The sequence below is a fragment of the Pollachius pollachius genome, assembly GCF_949987615.1.
Source record: "Pollachius pollachius genome assembly, chromosome: 17".
NCBI classification, from domain to species: Eukaryota; Metazoa; Chordata; class Actinopteri; order Gadiformes; family Gadidae; genus Pollachius; species Pollachius pollachius.
Window position 1 is genome coordinate 11,321,777 of NC_136950.1, and position 24,052 is coordinate 11,345,828.

The 24,052-nt window shown below is 47.7% G+C and overlaps 1 protein-coding gene across 4 annotated transcripts in view; it reads left to right on the forward strand.

Annotated features, from left to right (window-relative positions):
- pard3aa (par-3 family cell polarity regulator alpha, a) overlaps positions 1 to 24,052 on the forward strand; it is a 353,818-nt gene that overhangs the window by 158,942 nt on the left and 170,824 nt on the right. For 3 of the 4 annotated variants that reach the window (XM_079755248.1, XM_079755251.1, XM_079755250.1), the window contains exons 6-10: positions 12,160 to 12,278; positions 13,219 to 13,302; positions 18,452 to 18,577; positions 21,676 to 21,939; positions 22,203 to 22,369. In XM_079755248.1, the coding sequence (XP_079611374.1) occupies positions 12,160 to 12,278; positions 13,219 to 13,302; positions 18,452 to 18,577; positions 21,676 to 21,939; positions 22,203 to 22,369 (760 nt within the window). The remainder of the gene's footprint in view (positions 1 to 12,159; positions 12,279 to 13,218; positions 13,303 to 18,451; positions 18,578 to 21,675; positions 21,940 to 22,202; positions 22,370 to 24,052) is intronic. The other variant, XM_079755249.1, reaches the window with a different exon arrangement.

The window sequence follows — 24,052 nt, forward strand, 5'->3', positions numbered from 1 at the left end:
CAGCGCGTGCCCTCCCCGATTCGCTCTGCCGAGTGAGAAATCACTTTCCCAATGAGAATAATTGAACATGGGCAGGGGGTGCCAGCTCATTACCCACAAATCACAGGGAGCAGGGGCACCTTAGACCAAGACAGTAATGACTTCTGGGAATTGGGAGAAAGGATTCCCTGCAGGGTGGCAACCGGTGGCGTCTGTGGTGAGTGCGCGTGGCAGAGAACCGGGACAGAACCAGACTCTAATTGAACCGCCGTTTTTCACTGGGTAAAAGACGCTTCCGTGTTTGCGTCACATTCGTGGCTGCAATAGAATCACCTTTACTTTACAAAGCATGACGGTGGTAGTGGTGGTGGTGGTCGCTGCAGAGCTTTCACCGGTTCGACTGTTGTTTTTTTTGTAAATGCACATGCATGTTGCTCGAGCACGTTTTGTCCTGCCGACACGCTGAGAGGAATTAGCTATGCCCCAAACAAGCCTCCAGACACAGTCTGGACACACATTTAACACATCTCTGGGCATCAAGACAAGCAGCTGTGTGTGTGTGTGTGTGTGCGTGCGTGCGTGCGTGTGTGCGTGTTTGTGGATTCAACGCCGTTCCAGTGTGTCACTGATTTTATCTCATGGCTATCGCTTGTCAACACCTGAATTGTAATTAGGCAATCAAACGCAGCGAGGGGGAAGAGATTGTGACTAAATGTGCAGAATAGGTGGGTTGATAAGGAGAGGAATAATCAAGTAGCAAACAAATAAAAAATAAGACCTATTTCCGACGCTTTTATGGCTGCAACGGCAATCAGACGAAAGTAGGCTCTTCTTTGGTTCATCCTGCTCACCACAGAAGCCCAAGATTGACTTCCTGTGACATACAGTATTTGCTTCCCCCTCAGTGGGTAAGCAATTCAGTGCTATTTATTTCATTACTATCACTCTCTCGCTCTCTCTCTCTCACTTGCACTGTCCCACTCTCCGGGGAGAACCCCAAATGAGTCCACTCTAGCAGAACCAGCGGCGGCCCAAAATGGGCTCTACTTATGGTTTATTGGCACCATTAGGTCGCCCAATGCTTTTAAGTTGTAGTCAGAAAGGTATAATAGGGCCCCGGTCGAATGTAAATATCTGAAGGGGGGGGCAGGCCAAGAGTGCACCCCCATCTCTGCCAATGGTGACCCCCCCCCTCCATTATATTTGCATGGCTCGTCAAACAGAAGTGGTCACAGCTGGGTGCAGCTGTAAAACAGTGAGGTCAGCTTTTAACTTTTAGACCTGTTTGGGGACGTCCACGCTTTGAAGGGAGGGAAAACGTCAGAAATGGTGGGTGGGGGGTTTGACTTAATGGTACCCAGCACTTTTCTGATTCCTGGAAATATGCACCCCGATTCCTCTAAGCCCAAGATGCATTGATGTTTTTTTATTTTTGTAAATTGTCATACTCTCTAATTAGCTTGCTTATGTCTAATAGAAGAAAACAAGGAAAAACATTTGTAGAGGTAGAAGCATGTAATGCTTATCATTATTGTACATGTTTTAATAACCTGCTAAATATATACATATTTTTGCTACATATGTTCTCACTGAATGACAATACTCGACCTTGCTCAATGTCTTCCTCCACCAGCCAGATGTTAGCCACAGTGCCCGGCCTCAAGCCGACCAGGAAGCGGTGGGCTAATACCACATGCCATAACGCCCATCTCTAAGTGTGCTGTCTATTCAAAGGTGACCCTTTCAAATGCATACAATCCTGCTGCAAAGTGCTAGCGCCCCCGCGGCGACTTGGGCAGACATTGACTATGGAATGGCCCAAAGAGCTGTAATGGTCTCATTCACGCCAAGAGTAACGCTATTGAATGTGGTTGGGTCCCCTTTCCAACCGGTATATTCTTTATCTTCTCCCCCTGCTCGGTCTAGGTGTATGTGTGTGTGTGTGTGTGTGTGTGTGTGTGTGTGTGTGTGTGTGTGTGTGTGTGTGTGTGTGTGTGTGTGTGTGTGTGTGTGTGTGTGTGTGTGTGTGTGTGTGTGTGTGTGGGGGGGGGGGGGTTGAATAGCACCCCTGGAGGGTCCTATCACAAAGGAACAATGGTGTTACCCACCACACTATTTCCAAGGTACCGGATCCATGCTGGATGCTCTTACCATTTAGATAACAGTGGAGTGGATCTTGTGTGTGTGTGTGTGGAGAGATGGCACCGGGGTATTTACTTGAGTGTTATTATGATGGAAATAACTGCAAAGACATTGATGTATATAGCAGGACACCACTCTGTCAGTGTGTGTGTGTGTGGGAAGGGAACGATTGGCGTGTGGGTGTATGTATAGGGTTGGGTGCACACTATGTGGGTGCATATGTTAGGTTGGCCATTGTACATAATGTGGCATGAAGGCATTTGTGTGTGCATGTGACTAACACTGTCCCCACGCTAAATATCTACACGTGTGTGAATGTCTCTTTCCCTGTCGTGCATATATGTCTGTGTGTGTGTGTGTGTGTGTGTGTATGTGTGTGTGTGTTTGTGTGTTAATGCATGTGCTTGAGTTTGTGTGTGTTTGTGTGTGTGTGTGTGTGTGTGTGTGTGTGTGTGTATGTGTGTGTGTGTGTGTGTGTGTTAATGCCTGTGCGTGAGTGTGTGCCTGTGTGTGAGACACATCAGTCACACTGATGTGTTGTCTGCCTATCTCACAGTTTAGAAGCGATCCATCTGTCTTGTTCTCATTACACCTTTGATAATCTTTGATCTATTCTTCAGACCTTGGATGAGACGTGAAATCACACCAGGCCTGCTTATCATATCTTTGAGTTAAAAAATATACATCATCTCAGTTTTTTTTTTTACATAACAGGCCTTTGATCGCATTATCGTCTCTTTGTCTAATCCTGGTTGCACTCTGGGCTGCAAGCGCACACACACACACACACACACACACACACACACACACACACACACACACACACACACACACACACACACCCAACCAACCCTCTGCGTCTTCTTCAGTTAACCCTGGGTATAAGGGACGAGGAGCAGCGCCAGCCCAACCCTCTGGTCTGAATCTCATCTCCCCTTAATGACCAACTAAAATGCAGTCATTGCTGGTCTATGCCCAGTCCACCGTACCCCTGCCCCCACCTGAACCCTGCTCCCCCCAAGCCCCCTTTCCACCCTCTCTAGAACTGTACAATGTTTTTTTCTCTGTGGAAGACGTATCTGCACATTTGTGGATTCTGATGACACCTAAAGGTTAGAAATAAGTGCAAGGTTTTTTATTTTTTGTCGTCTTAATTGTAAAAAGTAACAATATGAAACATCACTATAGTATAACAAACAACTGTTTGGTTTGCTTTGTCAAATCAAGCAAAGGCAATCAGATTATGTCTGAGAAATATATAATGACTGCTTTGAAATTGATTAGCAAATAACTTTGTAGAGGTAAAAGATAATTTACTATTTCATTCCTCTTCCTGCAGTCAAAGTTTGTATTCTAGCCACAACCTGCATCAAGAGAGAGAGAGACGGTATTTCTCTTTTGCTGCTCAAAGAGAATGAGATTCTCCCTCTTTCATTTTCCAGAGAAGCCACTGAGAACTCCCAACAGTAATGTAAAAATATCAAAAGGCTAATTTACAATTTGAATTTACGATACCGCTCCCTCTCATTGATATGCAGGCTATAATTTTGGCAGGGAGGGGTGTTTAACGCTCGCTCAGTGACCTTCACAGTTTGAAAGATGGATTGAACGTTGGGAGCCATGGAAAGCAGACTGTCCTCCCACTTAATAAGCTCAAAACGATGATTAATATGTTGAAAGTTCCATGGGTGCTCTTGTAACGCATGGTTAAAGACCCAGGATCGAGGGCTGCCACGAAGCACCCACATCCTTGAAAACCCCACCTGCAAACCCCCTACCCAGCAAGACCCAGACCCCCGCCCACCAAAACCCACACCCAGTAAACCGTCAAACCCATACCACCACCTTTCAAAGCCAAATGAGGCACCACCAAAACCCACACCTCCATCCACCAAAACCTCAACCCCACCCAGCTAAACCTCCACCCCCAACCCCAAAAACCTCCTCCTCCAACCACCAAAACCTCAACCGCACCCAGCTGAACCTCCATCCTCACCCCCAAAAATCTCCACCTCCACTAACCAATCCCTCAACCCCACTACCCAGGTAAATGCACAACTGCAGCTGACAAAACCTCCACCTGCAGCCACCACAACCCCATCGAGCTAAACCTCCACCCTCAACTCAAAACCTCTACTCCCAGCAACCATTCCCTCAACTCCACCCACCTTTACCCCCAAAACCTTCACTCCCAGCCCCCAAAAACACCACCAAGCCCCCAGATCATCCGCCAGGATCCTCCACATCTAAACCCAGCCAGGTGCTCTCAAAGCTTCCGCCAAGTCTCTCTTTACATCCTCTTTCTAATACAATTTCCTGAGGCTACTTTGAAGTTAGCAAATGCTAACGTAATGCTGCTTGAGCTGCTCTATCTCGATGTCTCTGTGAGACATTCCTTAACAATGTTATCCCTAGATGTGCGCAGTGTGCCCAGCGCTGTGGATGGGTCTCAGTGGGGGTATCACTGCTGGCTAACTGGATTCTGTCATGGTCCCCAACCCGTTGAACCTCCTCCTTCCTCCCGGGGCCACGGCCTCCCTCGTTGGACCCGTTATTGATGGGTTAGGGGTGGGGGGTTTGGATAAAGTCCTGGTCTGGACTCTCCGTCCACTTTGGGCTTCTGCTATTGACCAGCTGATTGATTTAGGCCCTCATAATTAGCCGGCCGTAATTTAATTAAAGTGCAATTTAACGATACAGTGGGCAGACGAAAGGCAGCTGTGTCATTGATAGATCAGCTCAGCCCTGATATGAAACAGGCACTGGGAGCTGATGTATCCCCCCTCGCACACACACACACACACACACACACACACACACACACACACACACACACACACACATCAGTGTTTGAGCTGACGGGCGGAAAGAAAGAAAATAATGAGAAAATTAAGAGGGCAGCGTCGGTGTGTGAGGCTGTGAAAGAGAGAGAGAAAGAGTGACATTTCCATCTGTTTTTTTTTTCTTTCCGTTTCTAAATGTCAGTCTGCACACTCTCCTGTCCCCCAGCGTCCTCTCAGAGAGAAACGCAGCCTCGGCCACGTCCCTGATCTAATTAACTTAACAGCATTAAGGAACCTGTTTGTTTACCAAATTGGGCTTCAAGTAAATCCACGTCATAACCTCCAACTTTTATGAGCCATTAGACTCGTCCTGAAACGTGGGGAAAAGGGACAGACTCAGAGGCTGAGCATCTTTGTTGATTAACAGAGGTGGGGAGGAGGGGTTATATGTGGGCCTCCCAAGGCTTCACTATATTGACCGTTCTGTTATCGCAGCGCTGCAGGGGGACTCTGCCAACTCCCTGGCGCGCTTGTGAAATCCGAGTGCAGGTGCAATGTATTAGCGGATTGCGTTCTTCATCCGCTTCGTCTTCTTTCTCGCCCCAATTTTCTTCTTCAAAGACTTAGAGATTTTATATTCAATATGTTTGCAGTATTATTATTAATAGTTTTGCAACATAACAAAAAATAAGTAGGAATTCAACTCTTTGGGAAAGTTGCACCTTGCAAGTATGATTTTGCTCCAGCAAATAGGAATAGCGCACGGTATAACTCGCCTTTGAACTGGCTGCACCCAACCCATTTATCATGTCTCACCTCCTCTTTCACACAATTTTCTCTCTCTCTCACTCACACCTGCAACAGAGACGTGCCACACCAAAGTGAGAGACAGAAGGACAAAAGGTTGATATCACAGATGGAATTCAATCTTTATTGTTCATGTGTAGAAATTTAAAGTGCAGATGACTAACAAGCCAAACACGTCTGATTGTGAAGCTGAACATAACCTTAGCAGCTGAAGCTCAACTAGCTTTTCTTTGTGGTCACTTTGACACATTCAGGATCTATTGTGTGTACTAGTAGAAAGTCGATGAATGGCCTATAAATATTATTTTCTAACACAAGGGCCAATGCCGAAATTGCTGGAAAAAATATATTCCAACGTTTTTGTTAATGTTTCTCCTCTATTGTGAACCTTTCATACTCCTTGTTGATTTTAAAGAAGATCATTTTTTTCTATTCAAATGTATTTGCTGACGATGGAAAATTATTTTGAAAGAAAAATCCAGTGAGGACTTTTGTCCTATTTCTAAAGGTAAATTGTTTTCCTTGAACTCATTCAAGAAAATAAAATTAACACTGAAAAAATGGAGAAAAATATTATTCTGACCGCATTTGCCGTTAGGCGCAAAGTGGATAATGGATACCAGGCTGACCAAATCACCTATGAGCTATGTAACATTTTAGATGCTAGACCCATGCTGTCTGTTTTCGGGAGGGGCAAGCAGGCAGTGGTCTTCCCCTTTGTGTGGCCATCTAAACAGAGTATCATTGCCAAATTGCTCCAGTGTCTCAAACCAAAACGTGCCATTAATAGTGTCATTTGGGGGGTAAAAGGGGTTTTGAGGGGGCGGGATTGTGACGTAAGCCAGGTCATTATGACCCACTCATTATCCACTAACTTGGTTAACCCCGCGCTCAGCCTTTTTCCCTGTGCCCCCCATCTCACATAAATGTAAATAAGTGTCTCATAACTCACAGTTAGGTTGAAGTACGGGCTGACTTAATGCATACGTCTCGGTGGGGCGGGGGGCAAACAAAGGGTTTGGGTTAGAAACCAGTACAAGGAGTAAGGGGCATTGCTTGTGGAGGTCATGCCCCGACAGCCATGCCCAATCGAATCATGGCGGCCATGTTCAAGCCTAATTCGGTTGAAATGGCAGTTGGGCCAGTTGGGCCAGAGGAGTAGAATATCACTGATAGAGGGTCTTTTGTGACTCAAAAGAATGAATCAGTGTTTTGCCAAGTTTGACCCTATATATGCTTTCACAGGTCATCCGAAAAAAAAAATGTCCACAGGCAATGTTTTGCTCATGGCTTTAAATCTAACTGGGTAAAAAAATCTATAAAAGAGCAGATAACATACTCTTAATGTTTTAAGAGCTTTAGATTTCAACACAACAAAAGTTATCTGAAATAGAGTTGGAAAACGGTACATTTGGTTGTTGTGGACCATGGATCTCGAAGCTTAGAAAGTGGCTTTGACCCTGAATTCCAGACTGAAGTGTTGGACTGTTGGATTCCAGTTCAAGTACAAAAGGCAATTCCCACCTCCGTCTGTACGGCCATGTCTAGACTAAACGTGTTGACTCCCACTAATGGACGCTACAATTATTGCGCCTTGATTTCGACAACGAAAGTGGAAAGTCATCTGGGTCTCCGGTGTTTCCCTAACACCTACATTAGCGTCTCGGAGGAAAGAAGGGGCCTTGTGTTACCCTTGGCCCGTTTGGCGTTTCCATAAGGGGCGTAGGTTGACGTGCACAAACACCGCCTCATACGAGCTAGACTGCTAAGGGAAGGTTGGGCGGGCCGCGCAGCCTTTTGTAAATATTTCAACAGGCATTTTTGTAAAAATGCCCCCAGCTAAATTGCCGGTTTCCTTTTGTGTTTTGCGCAGTGTTTTCGTTTTAGATCGGCCATTTTTGGCCCCTGCCGTATCCTGCTCTTAGGGCCCCCATTGTTTCGCTCGGCACACACAGCGCTCTTTGTGGAGGATGTGGGTGACACGCTCTGACAGGGAGGCATGCACTATGCATTAAGCTGTCACACAGATGTGGTCCCTGCCTCTGCTGAGGTGCTGTGAAAAGGAGGGGCGGGGAAGGGTGGGGGTCTGGGCGAAAAATGCACCACCCACCCGCCAACACAACCTCCATGACCTTTGAACTTGTCCTTGTTAAGACCTCGACTGTGACACAAGGGACACGGGGGGGGGGGCGTGGGGGGAGGGGGTTCCTTCACCCTTCCTTCTGTTGACTGGTATTCGCCAAAGGCTAATGGTGCGACACGCTTACACGCACACACACAAACTCAGAGACTGTCTCCAATCCCTCATATTTATTTCAAACACACCCACGTAGAGACACCCTTTCCAATCGCTAATATTCATTTGCAACGCACACACAGACATGCACACACACTCAAGCACACACAAAGCCACAAACACACACACAATCGTGCACACAGGCACACAAAAACTCAGACTGTCTCCACTCCCTCATATGTATTTCAAACACAGCTACGTCCAATCCCTGATATTAATTTGTGACGAACACATAGACATTCACACACTCACGCATATACACACACAAACACATATGCACATACAATCTTACGGCCACACGCATGCACGCACGTGGATACAAACACACGTGCACACATGCACACACACACGGACAGACAGTAGATGTCCGTAAGGACACTGATGAATGATGAAGACTGACAGCTCCTCAGCGAACACCAGTATGTATATTTATGTGGTATGAATATGTGTGTGTGTGTGTGTGTGTGTGTGTGTGTGTGTGTGTGTGTGTGTGTGTGTGTGTGTGTGTGTGTGTGTGTGTTTGAGAGAGAGAGAGAGAGAGAGAGAGAGAGAGAGGGAATGGATCAATGTGATAAATATAGTCGTACCTTCATGTGTCATTCATGTAAGTCTCTCTCTCTGAGCTGGTCTCTCTGTCACTCCCCCCTCCCATTTCACTTCTCTCTTTCCCCCTTGTCCTCAGCATCATCCCCCCCCCCAACCCAGCCCCCCTCCCCCACCATCGGCTCTGAGAGAAACAAGACTCTGCACTTTACAGGTCTCTCCAAGCGTGGCCTAGCACTATCTACCACTACCAACCCCCTCTCCCCCCCTCCCACTCTCCCCCCCTCCCCCTCACCACCCACCTCCCACCACCCACCCTTCTTTACCCGCTATCTTCATCTAGCCGGTCCTTCACTTCCACTCACCTAACACTTGCAATCACTCAACACTTACACTTCCTTAACATTGGCACTTAGTGACCAAGACTAACATCGATACACAGGACATTGAAACGCAAGAGCACACCCTTTGTATTCCCATCGCTCTGCTGTTTGACGACCAAACGAGGTACGGTCGTTAGAACTGCATCGCACTATGGTTGGCGGTGTCGTGCTGTGGTTGCCCCTGGAAACGGCTTCCTACCTGTCCATTAATACCTAGAGGTTCTGAACCTACATGGGCCTTCCATGGACGGGAATAGATGAGGACAAACTAAAAACAATTCAGATGAAGAGAAATATAAATGGAGGGTGAGAAAAAGAAAAGAGTGTATGAAAGTGAATGTGTGGCTTCCGCCACTTCACCGGTTTCCAAGGGAGCAACAGAGTGCTAAAAGCACTGAGAGGAGGAGAGGGCGGGGCGGGGGGAGGTGAATAACAAGAGAAAAGAGCAAGAGAAGAAGAGTCTGAATGATGGAGAGACTGGAAGGAGAGCCATGAGGATCAATGGGTTGTCAAGGCTTTCACGAGAGCGGGGAATGAAATAGAAAGCCTGTGTTTTAGTGTGTGTGTGTGTGTGTGTGTGTGTGTGTGTGTGTGTGTTAGTGTGTGTGTGTGTGTGTGTGTGTGTGTGTGTGTGTGTGTGTGTGTGTGTGTGTGTGTGCGCGTGTGTATTTAAAGACTCGGTAGGGCCACAGCCAGGAGAGGCAACAGGGGGAGGGCATGCAGGCAGCATATAGAAAAGAAGAGACGAGACGCTTGGCCTTTCGCTTCTTCCACCCTTGGCAGAGAGCAGAAACACCAATCAAGCCAATTTGGTCACCATGGCGAGGAGGCTTCTGTCCGCATAATTACCACATTACGGGTCACCGTTCTGCATGCATACTGTGTTTGTGTCTTCTCTTGCAAATGGGTGGTTAGAGGTTCTGTCTGTCATTTCCCCATACGGTTTTCTTTGTTTATCATGTAAAAAAAATGTGATTGCGGCTCCTTTTTGAAATATTCAATTTGTGGATAGTTGCAAAGAAAAGTCCCTTCTTTGGCCAATCACAATTATGCCACCTTCTCTATGACTGCATACAACCACTGTGGCAACTAAACAGTCAAAGTTGTCCAGATTTGAGAACAATTCTTTACGATAGTTTCAGGAGGCCAAACAGGAATCAGTGAGCTAGTGTTGTAGCAGCACAGGCTTACCTAGCTTATCTTGCATGTTTGGTTTGTCTTCTACAGTGACAAATTAAGACAAACACGCACAAGCGCGCACTACACAGTTAACAGACACGCGCCTGACCCACACGACCTGCTTATTGGTTAATGAACGGATCAAACACCTGCATTTGCTTTCAATTACACACGTCGGCGCGTCTTGCGCCACGCATCGCGGCGTCACTCGCAAACCCCAGTGTCAATTGACACTGATTGGATTGTTGTTTATTCTCCTGTGTTTATTCATGAGGCGGACACAAAGCCATAGGCTTCACAAGAGCGGGCTGCGGCAGGGCTGCCTCTCCCGGGAGGTTGTCTTTGTTTACAGTCTCCCTCGGGACGTCAGCACCCCTCCCTTGGAGACTTACGTACTGCGTGAAGTGAAGCTACCTATCTAGGAGGAAAATGGGAGGTGGGCTGTATATAAGGAGGTAACCCTGAGAGAATACACACACACACACACACACACACACACACACACACACACACACACACAAAACAGGCTTTCTATTTCATTCCCCCCCATGCATAAGTTCAATTAAAAGCAGACGGGGGGGGGGGGCGGGGGCAGGGGGGTTGAGCCTGAAGTGTCTGACAGTTGATGGATGTGGCTATTTATAGTAGCGCTGCTCTTGTTGAGGGGATGATGCATGTCTGGGGTGAGACGGATGAGACAGGGTTGGGTTTGGGCGGGGTTTAACCCATGGAATGGGCCCCTCCCACCACTGGAAGTCATCAGCATTCCCAATTGAAGATGAAGTCGTTCAACATCCCCTCCCCATCTCTCCTCATGAATGCAGATAGGGGGGGTAGGCTCTGGGGTTAAGCTCAACACAAGCTTGACATGGCACCCCTGAATTTCAGAGACAAATGAATGCATTTGAGTCGGTAGATATATTTGGTTGCTCTTGACATTTCACAGAGAAGGAGGGAACAGCAGGGATGAAGGGGAACGAAGGTGAGGAGTGAGGTTGGTTGGCATGGTAATAGCTGAAGTGTCGGATGCAAAATAAAGCCTTGCAGCCGACTGTTATTTCGTATTTGAGGGGCTGAAGTGTATCAGCGATACATGGTGTGGCCCACGCACAAACACGCAATGGCACACACTCTAAGCAATTTGCTGTCTAGCATCGTGTGGCTGACCCTAAAAAAAGCAAAAGAAGCAAAGTGCTTTTTACATTGTAAGTGTAAGGTCAACCATGACTTGGCCTCCCTAAAAGACTGATCCTCAGCTGCCCCGACATTTTTTGGCTCAACTTTTGTGCAACTGCAAGAGATGACAATTCACAATGATGACTTCACCAGATGTTGACTATCAGACAAATCTACTGTGGGAAAACGCCTCCATTGTACGCTGCACAAAGCGCGACACAAAGATTGGTCGAGGGTCATAATATGCAAGCACACATGAATCCCAGCAGAGAAAAGAGAGAGAGAGGGAGAGAGAGATTCCGTTGGCTCTCGTCCAAATGTGCTTTTTGAGTTTGAGGGGTCCGTTGGCATGATGATCAAGGCCGCTGCCTTCCAACCAGCCCCCGGGCTTGGCGGCTGATTAAACCCTAATGTCCTCCAATCGTATCACCCCTCAGACCGGCCGGGGCCCACGCCAGCCCCTACGGATAGACCACAAGCGATCGATTGTGACAGGGTGGTGGACATGTGGTGGGCCCTGGGATGGCTGAGGGGGGGTGGCGGCGGTCAAGGTATGCCTGGGGCTAGGGATGTCACGGCTGGGCTGCTGGCCATTGAGAGCTACTGCCTCTGTCCTGAGTCTTTCTGTTGCCTAAAGCCCCGTCGGGTGTCAAATCGCGGCGGCCATTGCTCTGCCCGGAAGGGGATTGGATTGAAAGTCATTTGAGATAGATGCAAAATAAAGACGGAGAGCCGAAGAGATGATCCTGACATGGATGTTGTTCAGTCATCCCCACTGTCTCTCCAACGCTAATATTAAAAGATTGTATTTTGTTCCTCATTTCTGCCATTCTTTCTTTCATTGTTCTTCTTTCTCTCCCTTTCTCTACAGGAAGAGGATGAGGAAAGGGAAGTGGAGCACATGAGGAAGGACGAGGGGAGGAATGGACGGATAGAGCCGGTGGGAAGGGCAGACTCGTCGCTGGAACATGCCGCCATGTTGGGTTTAGAGTGAGTCGCCCGGACAGCTCTCCAACTGTCAGCCAACTGATGTCACTGAGCGCCAAGTCTTCACCCAGTCAGGGGATGCAAATTAGATATCCACTAGGTTACACTGTGAGGCCTTTGAGGTACTGCGTTAACAGATACACAGGCACACACGTATGTGCGCAGGCTTGAACACACAATTACACACACACACACACACACACACACACACACACACACACACACACACACACACACACACACACACACACACACATACATACTTAGAGATGGCATTATGTTTATCCCAAATGAGAAACCTTTGCCTTCAATTACACAAACACACACACACAAATGCATGTACCTACCCATAGAATCACACACAGTAAGAAATGTCATCATATATAGCTCTAAAGAGGAAACATACACACGCACACACACACACACACACACACACACACCTCCGTTTTGATCTCCACCCGTCTCCCTTTGCCCGGTCACATCTGTAATCTAAACAAATGAGTCCCCTCCCTCCGCACACATCTTTCAATTAATCCCTCCTCCTTAACTGTCACGTTCTGATCTTAATCACTTAATTGGAGCCTCAGTTCGGGGGCCCTTCATCGACCCCCGGGGGGTCAGCAAGCCTGACTGCTATAATGGATGACGGTGTTAAAATGGAACCCGAACAGGACTGGATGGAGGGGGGAAGCTCTAACATAGACCCAAACAATTTGGTCCCTTATGTTGTGGGGTCACCCTGGAACATTGACCCCCCCTCATCTCCCCCATCGATGCCCGTGTACGCCTCCCCCTCTAATACTTAATATGTTTTCTCATGCATTCATGCAATCTCACCCCTGTCCACCCCTCTCCCCTGTCTTTGTTGTCGCCCCCCCCCCCCCCCCACCCCTCCTGCTGCTCACCACCCACCTCCACCCGTGGTGCCGCTCCATCACCGCAGTGCGATGCTGAAGCCGGTGGAGGTGAGCAACGAAGGAGGGCCCCTGGGGATCCACGTGGTGGCCCTCAGCTCTGTGGACATCAGGTAACGCACATCAGTCCTGTCACGCGTCATCGGTACGAGTACTAATGCAGAGAGAAAAGGGAAGATGGCGATGACCTCGTTTGACAATCGCAGAAAGTCTGAGATTTTTGTTTTTGTTGTTGTAAGATCCAATTGAGTTTGGCTTGAGAAAGTGTGCCGCTGCATATTCTTTGTCTCCGGAAGCCTCAAGCGAAAGCCACTACAAAGATGTACCCTGTTTTTCTGTTGATTTTTTTATTGTGTTTTTGAATGCAGAGCCTGAAATATGAGTCATTTCTTGCGGTAGGACAATGTGCAATATAGAATAATAGCAAGTAATGTTTCCCTGCTCGTGGCCATGGGAGCTGGTCGGTCTCACTGCTGTAATACGTCCCATGCATCCTTTCCCACAAACCCTCTATTTGTCTCTATATTCTCTTTCTCGCTGTCTCTGTCTCTCTCTCTGTCTCTCTCTATCTCTTCCTCTTTTTCACTTTTTTGCCAGCTCTTTCCGTGGTCTATCCTCAGAAGCCTAGCCTAAGGCAGCCATATGCACTGGCTCTGATTCTCCCGTCCTCTGATTCTTTTTCGTCCTCTCACATACCCCTTTAATCTCATTTTCGTGGGGGACTCTACTGCCCAAACTCTGGCACTTATTGAACCTCCAGTCAGCCCTGGACTGCAGCCGTCTTCCAACCCCAGCTATTGGAACTCCTTCATGGTCAATAGCTTCACAAAAATGTGCTTACTTCCCTGGACTGGGGACCAACCCCTTTTTGTCGTCTCATTGCGGTTTTAAACGGTATTCGCTCTCGCCCCCCCGGCCAGGGTCCAGGGGACACAACGGATGACTCACACCCTCCACAGTCCTTCTATTTCTCCTCTCTCTTTCTTTTCCCCTTATTTTCTAACGGCTGCACCGTGATGACAAGTGAACACAAGGGCAGCGATGGCATCTGAGTTTATAGGTATTCTGGTGGGGCGGTGGAAAGGAGGAAAAAAACCTCACAAGATATAGAGGACAGAGGACATGAGCCCCAGCGTAATCAGACTAAAAGCCCCATGCACAGGCCAAGAAGTACTGGCACGCCACCAAGACCAAACGAAAGCCCCTCCTCAGCACGGCGGGGAGAGGAGGGGGGGAAGGTGAGGAATCACAGGGGACAGGGTGGGACAGGGGCTGGGTGGAGAGGAGACAGGGGATGACATGAGATGCGTTGGGCGCCGCTAAGGCCTTTTGTCATTGGAGGACGATGACGGCGCATTAGTGGCTGCATGCGTGATGCTAATCCTGTTGGGATCTGTAAGGAAGTGTCAGGGAGCTATATTTAGACCCCCTTGACCCTCACACGTCAAACTCTCCCTTGTCCTCGGTCGGTCAGCGGGATGCCTTGAGTTACCTTGATAGACACGCTCACGCACAAATACACTCTTCTACACACACACACACTCCAACGCATTCACACACACAAGGTCGTCATGAGATACGACCTTAGAAAATAAATATAATGCGTGATTTTGCCGCGGTGACATGTTTGATCTAGAAATGCCTCATCAAACCACAGTGTCTTTAAATCCAGACAAACCTTTTATTCGTCCATGTTTACATGGAGAGCAAACATCTGGACGACCACGGTTACATGCAAACGAAAACGCGCCATGCTGCATCCTAGTGCTGCGTGGCCACTAAAGTCCATCTCCCGTCCGCCAAGATGGACACTAATAGCAATCAGAGGCTTCAATTAGGCCCAGACATGATAAGAACGAGCGTCTGGCCAGCCGAATGATGCTAATGGCCCTGCCAGCTCTCTTCCTGTGCGCTGCAACTGTATGCAGAGGGGAGAGGGCTGGGCGGGGGAGAGGAGGCATTATGCTGGGCAGGCTGTCATTAAGCGTCTAGACCAGGGCCACTGGGGGTCAGACGGGACAGCAACGCCCCGGCAGTCACACAAGAAGACACTGCAGCCTCTGTCCGCGGCTCCAATGTCTGCCACGGTTACCGCTCGGCTGCACTCAAAATGGACTCGCATACCGCAATGAATGGGGGGGGGGGGGGTGGAAAACAGCATTTTGACACTCTCGCCGTAACCTGCTTGCATTACGGCGTGCACTAACACGCACACACAGACACACACACACACACACACACACACACACACACAGGCTTTGATGTGTGCACAGCTAGAAATATATACACTCGCTCACATGAATCAACAATGGTAGGTACAATGACATACATTGCTGTGGGCACGTACGGACCACGTTCTATGTTATTTATTTCCCCCACGTCCCAGCCACACGCAGATGCATCCTGCTAATGAGCTCCTATTTCCACCGCCATAACATTTTTTTCTTTCGCTTAACGGTAAACAAACGACAGGCATAATTGCGGCACTTCAAGTGGATCCTGATTGCGTTATTATTTCATTAAAGGCAGCGGCAGAGGACAGCAGGTGCCCCCCTATACCCTTTCCCCCCCCCCCCCACGCCTTCCAAACCCCACTCCGGAACGCTGGGAATCTCAGGAAGGCTGATTGTGAAGGACCTCACGTCTCCTGACGTCCTCGTGTAGAGGACAAACTCAAGGACAAAAGCAAGGACGTTGTCTTGTCCTTGGTGTGGCTGTATTCACCCAAGCCCTTTTGGACATATACAAAGAAACAACAGAAATTGGTCACTGCGTGGTTGCGTTCGGCGATACAAAAATACAATGCCCCGCATTGCTCGGTTCAAAGAGACACGAGACAAGTATTCTGTGATCGTGAAAAATGTCTGGATAAAGACGCGTTTTTTATTACTTTTGTCATTCAAATACAATGCCAGTGCCCAAACCCTGAGACTGTGTTAAAAATGCCTCTTCGAATAAGAGGCTTTTTTGATCCAGCTTCGATATTTCTCAATCATCTCTAAGTACAAAGCCCATTTTTTGTTTCAGTTATTTTCAAATTCCATCAACAATATTGAAATAGAATTGGGAGAGGGACTTGGAGAGAGAGAGAGAGGGAGAAAGAGAGAGAGAGAACGAAAACAAGTGGATGCCAGTCACTTGATTGACTGATGTGGGTGTTAAATCAGGCCATTGTCTGCTCCAGACCTCTAGACTACAACACCACCTCATCCATTGTCATTCACAGTCCCACACTCTGAATACTGATGGAAGGATTGGCCAAAAAACTCCTGTCTGACTAGTCACTCGAGACACACACAGACACGCACACACACACACACACACACACACACACACACACACACACACACACACACACACACACACACACACACACACACACACACACACACACAACCACTAATACCACCATGACATTACCACACACACACCCACATAGAAAGTCTTGTTCAATTAATGACAGACCACATGCTAGCCATCCACTTTACTATATTTTTTCATTCATTTTATTAATTTTCTATTCACCTGACAACACGAAGAAAGGTCAAATCCTGTGTTTTTGAGATTGCTGCCAATGACGATGGCTCATGTAGTGACGTCATTGAGATTGGCACTGGCCGCACATGCTGCTGTGTGTGTTTGTGTGTGTGTGTGTGTGTGTGTGTGTGTGTTTGTGTCCGTAAATCCATGCTCTATTGTGGCTGGTGGGGAAATAAAAAAATTTCTGTGTTTGTTTCATTTCGTTAAGTACTTGGGCAGATCATGCCTGCTTTCAGTTGATACCACCCACATCTACATGTTTGTGTGTGAGAGTGTGTGTGATGCTGAACACAACCCCACACGCACACACACACACACACACACTCACACACACACACACACACACACACAGTCACATCACAACACTATCGCACATTACAACACTATCGCATTGCAACACTATCACAATATAGTTTAAGCCCCCATCACTCTTACAAACTTATCAGTCCAAACTTTTCTGTCAGTTGTGCTTTTTTATGTTTTGGGGGAGGGGTGGGGGTTAATCATTGGGCACCAAGCAGTGTCGTCAACGGCAACGGCTTATCTGCCTGCCAGCTCATCCGTCTGGTTCCACAGGCGTCATCGTTCCCCACGGTACACATGGCAGTTTGTACTTTTATTTATTTTTTTATTTCTGCTGTGCGAGCATGTGTCAGATCTCTACAGGTTATCCGCTCGGCCTAGTCAAAAGCCCATAGCATCTTTTTGATATATTTAAATAGAAAGTTGCAGGCTTTATGTGTGTGTGTGTGTGTGTGTGTGTGTGTGTGTGTGTGTGTGTGTGTCTGTGTGTGTGTGTGTGTGTGTGTGTGTGTTTGTTCGCACCTGTGTGTGTATGTGTGTGTTTGTGTGTGTGCTAAAGGTTGATACCTCGATTCATGTGGGGACTGCTGAGGTTGTCACCATGGCGGCGTATTGTTGTTCCCGCGTCTTCATCCCAGCACCAAAAGATCAGGCCTTAAGCTGCAGCCTGTGACGGCAGCATCAGCCCTGATTTATGGTCTCTGAAGCCACGGCATCCAGCTATTCCTAGCTGGGAGTTTCTGTAATATAGCTGACGTGGGTCACAGCAGCAATACACTTCTATAGACACACAGACAGTAAGGGAATGCGGATGGGATAGGGTAGCAGGTAAGTCATGTTCTTAAGTCTGGGGCTCAGCTCACTCTCCTCTCTCACGCAGAGCAAACTGATGTTTCTTTTTTTTGGTATTTTTTTTCGTACCCGGAATGCTTTTTTGGGGGGTTATGGAAACTGCAATAAAAGTATGAATAAGTTGTTTCCGCCATTGCTTGCATTTTACCATTACTCCTCCAACCATCCATGCACAGCGACAATGCAGACAAATATTACTATTAGTATAGGGTATTCAGAGTGTGTACGTGCGTGTGTGTGTGTGTCCGTGCGTGCTTGCAATACCATGCGTGCAATACCTTGCGCGTGTGTGTGCTTGCGTACATGCACTACCTTGTGTGCGTGCGTGTGTGCGTGCATGCACAACCTTGCACGAGCTTGTGCTTCCCTGTATACATCTATGGGCGTACTGCGCTTGTTTGTTTGTATGCAGGTGCATTGGTCGTACAGTCTTGTCTAGTCTTGAATTAATATCTGTTATCATCATCAGCACATTGTCTGAAGAATGTACGCGCTATAACCTATATGTCTCTGCATCTCCCATCCATAACGTCTTCCCTCTCTGCCCGCCCCCACCCCCCCCCCCAGGACCAACGGCCTTCTGGTGAAGCGTCTGGAGCGGGGGGGCAAGGCCGAACAGGAGGGCCTGTTCCAGGAGAACGACTGCATCGTGCGTATTAACAGGGCGGACATTCGACACCTGCGATTCGAACAGTAAGTCCTGGTCGTCTGTCGGTGCAAAAACCCAACTGAAATCTTGCCCGCGAGTGCCGCGACTATTTTGATTCCTCATTTCGAGGAATTATCTGTGACTTCCCCCCCACCCCCCGGCGTTTGTTGCAAATTCCCAAAGTGTGAGCTTCCTTCTCAAACAGTTTCCCTGCAGCTTCGAAAACTTTTCCTTTCCAACTTCGTGTTAGGTACATTTTAGACCTCTAAGCGACACTTTGCTATGAAGCTTATTTCTTTAATCCCCCTCCCACTGCGACAGGAAACTAAGTTGAGAACGTCCCTGCTGGTTAGCATTCGGTGTGACTACAAAGTCTGCATTAAACACTGAACAATAACGTTCAATATCAATGTAATACATTTCCCATGAAAGGGGATACGATTCTGGACTGTAGCTTGAATTGGTCATTCATTATTTTGTCTGGAACCATTTCAACCATTGGCTGTGGATTCCCTATTCTCATTTTTGTGTTTAATTATGTTTATTTGTTCCTGGAATTTATTGTTATATAAATGTATTGTATACAGCTGCACATTGTCCTACTACTTGTGTAACTAGGTAATACAAACATAATATTTAATACATTTGAATTGTATATTATTTACAATTGCTATTTGCTATTGAGTCAGTTAGAAGACACCTTCATTCATTAGGACATTCAGAGAGTTTCTTTCATAAAGGCATCTTGTACAAGGATGCCTTCAATTAGCAAAGGCAGGCTTTGCTAATTGGGATTCAGACCTATAACCTTTTTGGCTGGGAATCAAACACCACACCATAAAATACGGGAATGACCGCCAAGTCCGGATAGCGTGTGTAGCACCGCCCATCTCCAATGAGACCGGCCCATAAGAGGTCCGGTTGACCCACAACGATTCACTACTAGCGGTCTTATTCCAAACGGCCAACGTAGCGTAGCTTACCATACAGCCGGATTGACTCACTGTTTTCTCTTTCCGAGATACGAGAAAAGAAAGACTGATGATAGTCTGTCTGTAATGATGTCAGCCGATTGTTGTTTCTCTTTAGGAAGCCAATCCCTTTCATTTGTTAAGACTTTGGTTTTCCTCTTTCTGGCTTTAGTTTTCTCATTACGACTCGCTGTCAAAGGGCCAACGCTATTAACATACTTTTTAATATTCAATCTAGTGAGAATTTGTCTTTGTTTCATTAAATGTGTGTTTTCCTTCTTTCATTTTAAATGCAATATTTGTCATTATCAAAGGTCCCAGCTGCCTGCAAACCTCCTCTGCTGTGAAAGAGGCTTACACGTCCAATCCACAAGGGAGCAATGTTTCGTAGTGTTCCGCAAGCAATTACAGACACAGACGCATATATAGACACACACGCACACACGCACACACCCACACACACACAGACACAGACGCACGCACACACACACACACACACACACACACACACACACACACACACAGACACACATACACACACACACACACACACACACACACACACAAACAAGCACAGTCCTCACTGGTATCGAAATGCATTTAATGATTTCCCAGGAATATGAGGAGAAACACAACTCAACTTTGCTCAACCTCTTCCACACACCCCCACACACACACACAGACACACGCCGTCCCCACATACCTCCGTCGATGCCTCCGTCTTGCTGATTGTGCTCCACCCAGGGAGACAGTTTAAAGTGATAGCCTAATCTCCTTGGATTGTTTTGCATGGGTAAATATTTTGGGGAGCTTAATCTTGCAGAATGTAATGATGCATTGATGGGGTAATTTATTATTCAATCAGTGGCTGATTGCTGGAGTGACACCGCTGTATGTTATCATATGCATTTGCAAAGCACTTATGCGCACACCCACACACATGCATGCACACACAGCCACACATAAACGCACACACACACACACACACACACACACACACACACACACACAATACAACCATAAATATATGCCACCTGTGCGCCTGTTTGTGTTATTTCTACAAATTACCATAAAAATAATGCAGACTGAACGCGTCTCAAGTAGCGCAGCGCGGCGCTTGCCTCGGTGACAGCACTGAGAGAAAGCTTGCTCATTTTGTCGGGGAAGCCGCCCGGAGACCGCCAATAAGTCATTTGGACGAGCTCGGATTCTGCGCACGCCGCCACACCGCTTCCCGGTGTACGGCGGCGGCAATGGCGGCGCTCGGAGAAAGAAAGCCCTGGGGGGGCGGCCTCTCTTCCCTCCATGCCGCACCCCTGACTCTGGCGTCTCTATGAAGCCTATCTATATGCTAAGTATCTCCTGAAATCCCTGCTCTGAAACAGCTCTCTGGCAAGCGGCAACGGTCAATTCCCCGGGTTTAAGAAAGTACAAAGTCCCGCCGGTGACTGACTGATGTGATTTATTTCTTGGCTGATTTAGCTGTGATTGGGCTAATTAGCTCGTCTTGATGGCGGATGAGTAATTTCTTTGTTTTCTCTTAATGTGTAATCAGCCGTGGTGCACGTTATCGTCTGGGCTAATTAGCCAATCCCTGACAGCGGATGTGTTTTCTATATACTTTGTTGACTCCCTCATCCTCCCTGTCAGGGAGTGTTTGTCTGCTTTCCTTACCGAGTCACAGACCTGGAGGTGTAAAGACAATGTTATGTAAAGACTTTAGTAGAGGTTTTCTACTTTATTGGACTGCTATACTGTCACTGGCATTAGAGTATCCCAGTGTTCTATATGGCTTCACTGAGATGAGCTTTACCAACTTCCCCAAAGCCCTCCCCCTCTCTCGCTCTCTTACTTTTGCTCTCTCTCCAACACTACTCTCACTTTATCTCACTCGACAATCTTTCCAGCTACAGCCCTTAATGCCCTCGCACGGCGAGATAATGAGTGAGGGAGCAAGTGTATGAGTGAATGAGCAAGTGTACGAGTAAGTGATTGAGTGAGCGATAGAGTCAAAAATAAGTGCCCCGATGCTTTCTATTTCGCAAGTCAGTTTTCCAAACCTCTCCATCGGGTTAAGACTTACATATATTTATCATAAGCCTCATCTCTCTGCACTCTATTCATCACACTGACCCACCCTCCTCCTCCTCCTCCTCCTCCTCCTCCCCCAGAGCTCAGAACATGTTCCGGCAGGCCATGCGGACCCCGCGCATCCTCTTCCACGTGGTGCCGGCCGGCCTCAAGGCCCAGTACGAGATGCTGTCGGCCCCGGTCTCGCTTGCCTCGCCCACCTGCAACCGGGTCCGCTTCAGCCAGGACCCCCAGCGTCCGCCCGGCGACCGCTCCAGCGTGACCCCCCCGGGGGGCAGGGGGCTGGAGCGGGCCCAGCACAGGACGTCCCGCACCGGGCCACCCCCGAACGCCCCCAGTCACAAGTGGGTCTGGCATGAGCACGAATCCGTCAGCTGGACATAGCATGTAGCTGTTTTAATGCGTTCTTTTGGTCACGATCGCAAATGAAACGTTGGTGGGTGCTTAACCGTCCAACATTGCTGGACAATTGAATTTAAAAAGAATCGTAACTTGACCACCTGGACAGCAGCAGGCCGGGCTGTGGCCATTAATTCACCTGTGAATCCAAATGAATGTGTTTTCACGTGAGAGCGACTGAGTAAAGATGTTCTCTGCCGTGTTGAAGCAGCCACCAGCTCCCCCTGTCGAGGAGCACCCCCGAGCCGGGCCGCCGCTACTCCGCCGGCCCCCCGGCCCCGTCGCCCTCCCTGCAGCGCAGGGTCAGCAGCAGCCTCTCTACCGGCTCCTACTCCGTCAAGTGCGGCCGCCGGCTCCATGTGAAGCTGAGGAAAGGTCTGTCCCTGTTGACCTGTCTGCGTCTCTTATCCCTCCTGCGGTGTGTCTTTATTGACCTGCTGATCTGTCGTTCATTCATCTATGGATCTCTCTATCTTCATATCCCTCTGTCAATCTTTTGATCATTCTATCTATATACGTGGCTGTCGATCTATTGATGGGTCCGTCTCTGTAGATATGGACATATATACAACGTTTAGACCCGACCAAGTAATTTGATTGGACAAGAGGCATTCCATGAGGGCTGAAATGGAGTTTAGCAGCACTGATATATATATATATATATATATTGATCTACTGATCTATCTATCTCTATATCTTTATATCTATGTATCTATATTCCTCTCTATCATCTATTGATCACTATCCTTTGATATCTCTATATCAATCTCTTGATTTGTCCGTCTGTATCTTTCTATATATCTCTATATATTGATCTAATATAGGTCTATCTTTCTCTATATACCTCTATCAATCTATTGATCCCTCTATCCATTTTTATGTCCCTTTTGTATATCCTATCATGCATATCTGTTTGTCTGTCAGGAAATCTGATGCCCGTGATTCTCTCTTGAATTTGAGTGTGTGTTTTTCATGGACCGTAGTGTGTGTTTTATTACCATGGTCCTGTAGTATGGTTGCCACCACACTGTTTGTGGTTCAGCTATCGTACCCAAGATCACCATTACCTATAATATGATGTTATGATGCTGGTTATGGTGTGGCTCTCTTTCCCTGTATTCACCCTGTCTGCCGCTGCTGTTCTTTATTTTCAGCCTGTCCTGTTCTGTCTCTCTCTCTCGCTCTCTCCTGTCTCCTCTTTCCCTCTCTCCGTCTCGATCTCTCTCTCTCTGTCTTTCTATCGTTCTTTCTCTCTCCCTCAATTCAAAAGAGCTTTATCGACCATGAAAATAAACGTTGCCAAGCAGATGATAAATGACACCCAAAATTAGCAGCAAGACATGGAAACACAAACGACTTTTAGAAAAGTCACATGCATGCGGTCACAACTACCATTTATAGCGTGCATCTGTCTATGTCTCCATCCCTTCCTCCCTCTTTATCTCGCTTACTCCCCTCGTCTTCATTTCCTCCTCCCTCTGTGTCTCTGTTACTCCCCTCGTCTTCATCTGCTCCCCCTGTCTCTCTGTTACTCCCCCTGTCTCCATTTCCTCCCTCTTTATATCTCTCTTGCTCCCTCAATCTTCATCTCCTCCCCCTCTGTAACCCTCTCTCTCTCTCTCTCTCTCTCTCTCTCTCTCTCTCTCTCTCTCTCTCTCTCTCTCTCAGCTCGCTGTCACCAGTTGCAGGGGGCAGATGTTGTGCTTGGGAAAGTTGGCATCAGGGGGAGGGTATTTTGCGACGGTGCCCTGGGACTGGGGGTGTTGTTTGGCATGTGAGGACATTGAAGCAGGCCAAACGTGGAACAAGCTCCCAACAGCAGTGCAGTCACAAGCCACCGTAATATGTCTGCACAGGTCCCCAGTGCAGCGCGATCGGAGAGAGAGAGAGAGAGAGAGAGAGAGAGAGAGAGAGAGAGAGAGAGAGAGAGAGAGAGAGAGAGAGAGAGAGAGACTGCTACTGCTAGTCTGGCATGCAGTGGTGGCCACCAGTTGAGACCGCTCTATTATACAATGAAGTGAAAGTCTTTTAGAAGCTTTTACCCCCACTTCCTTTACC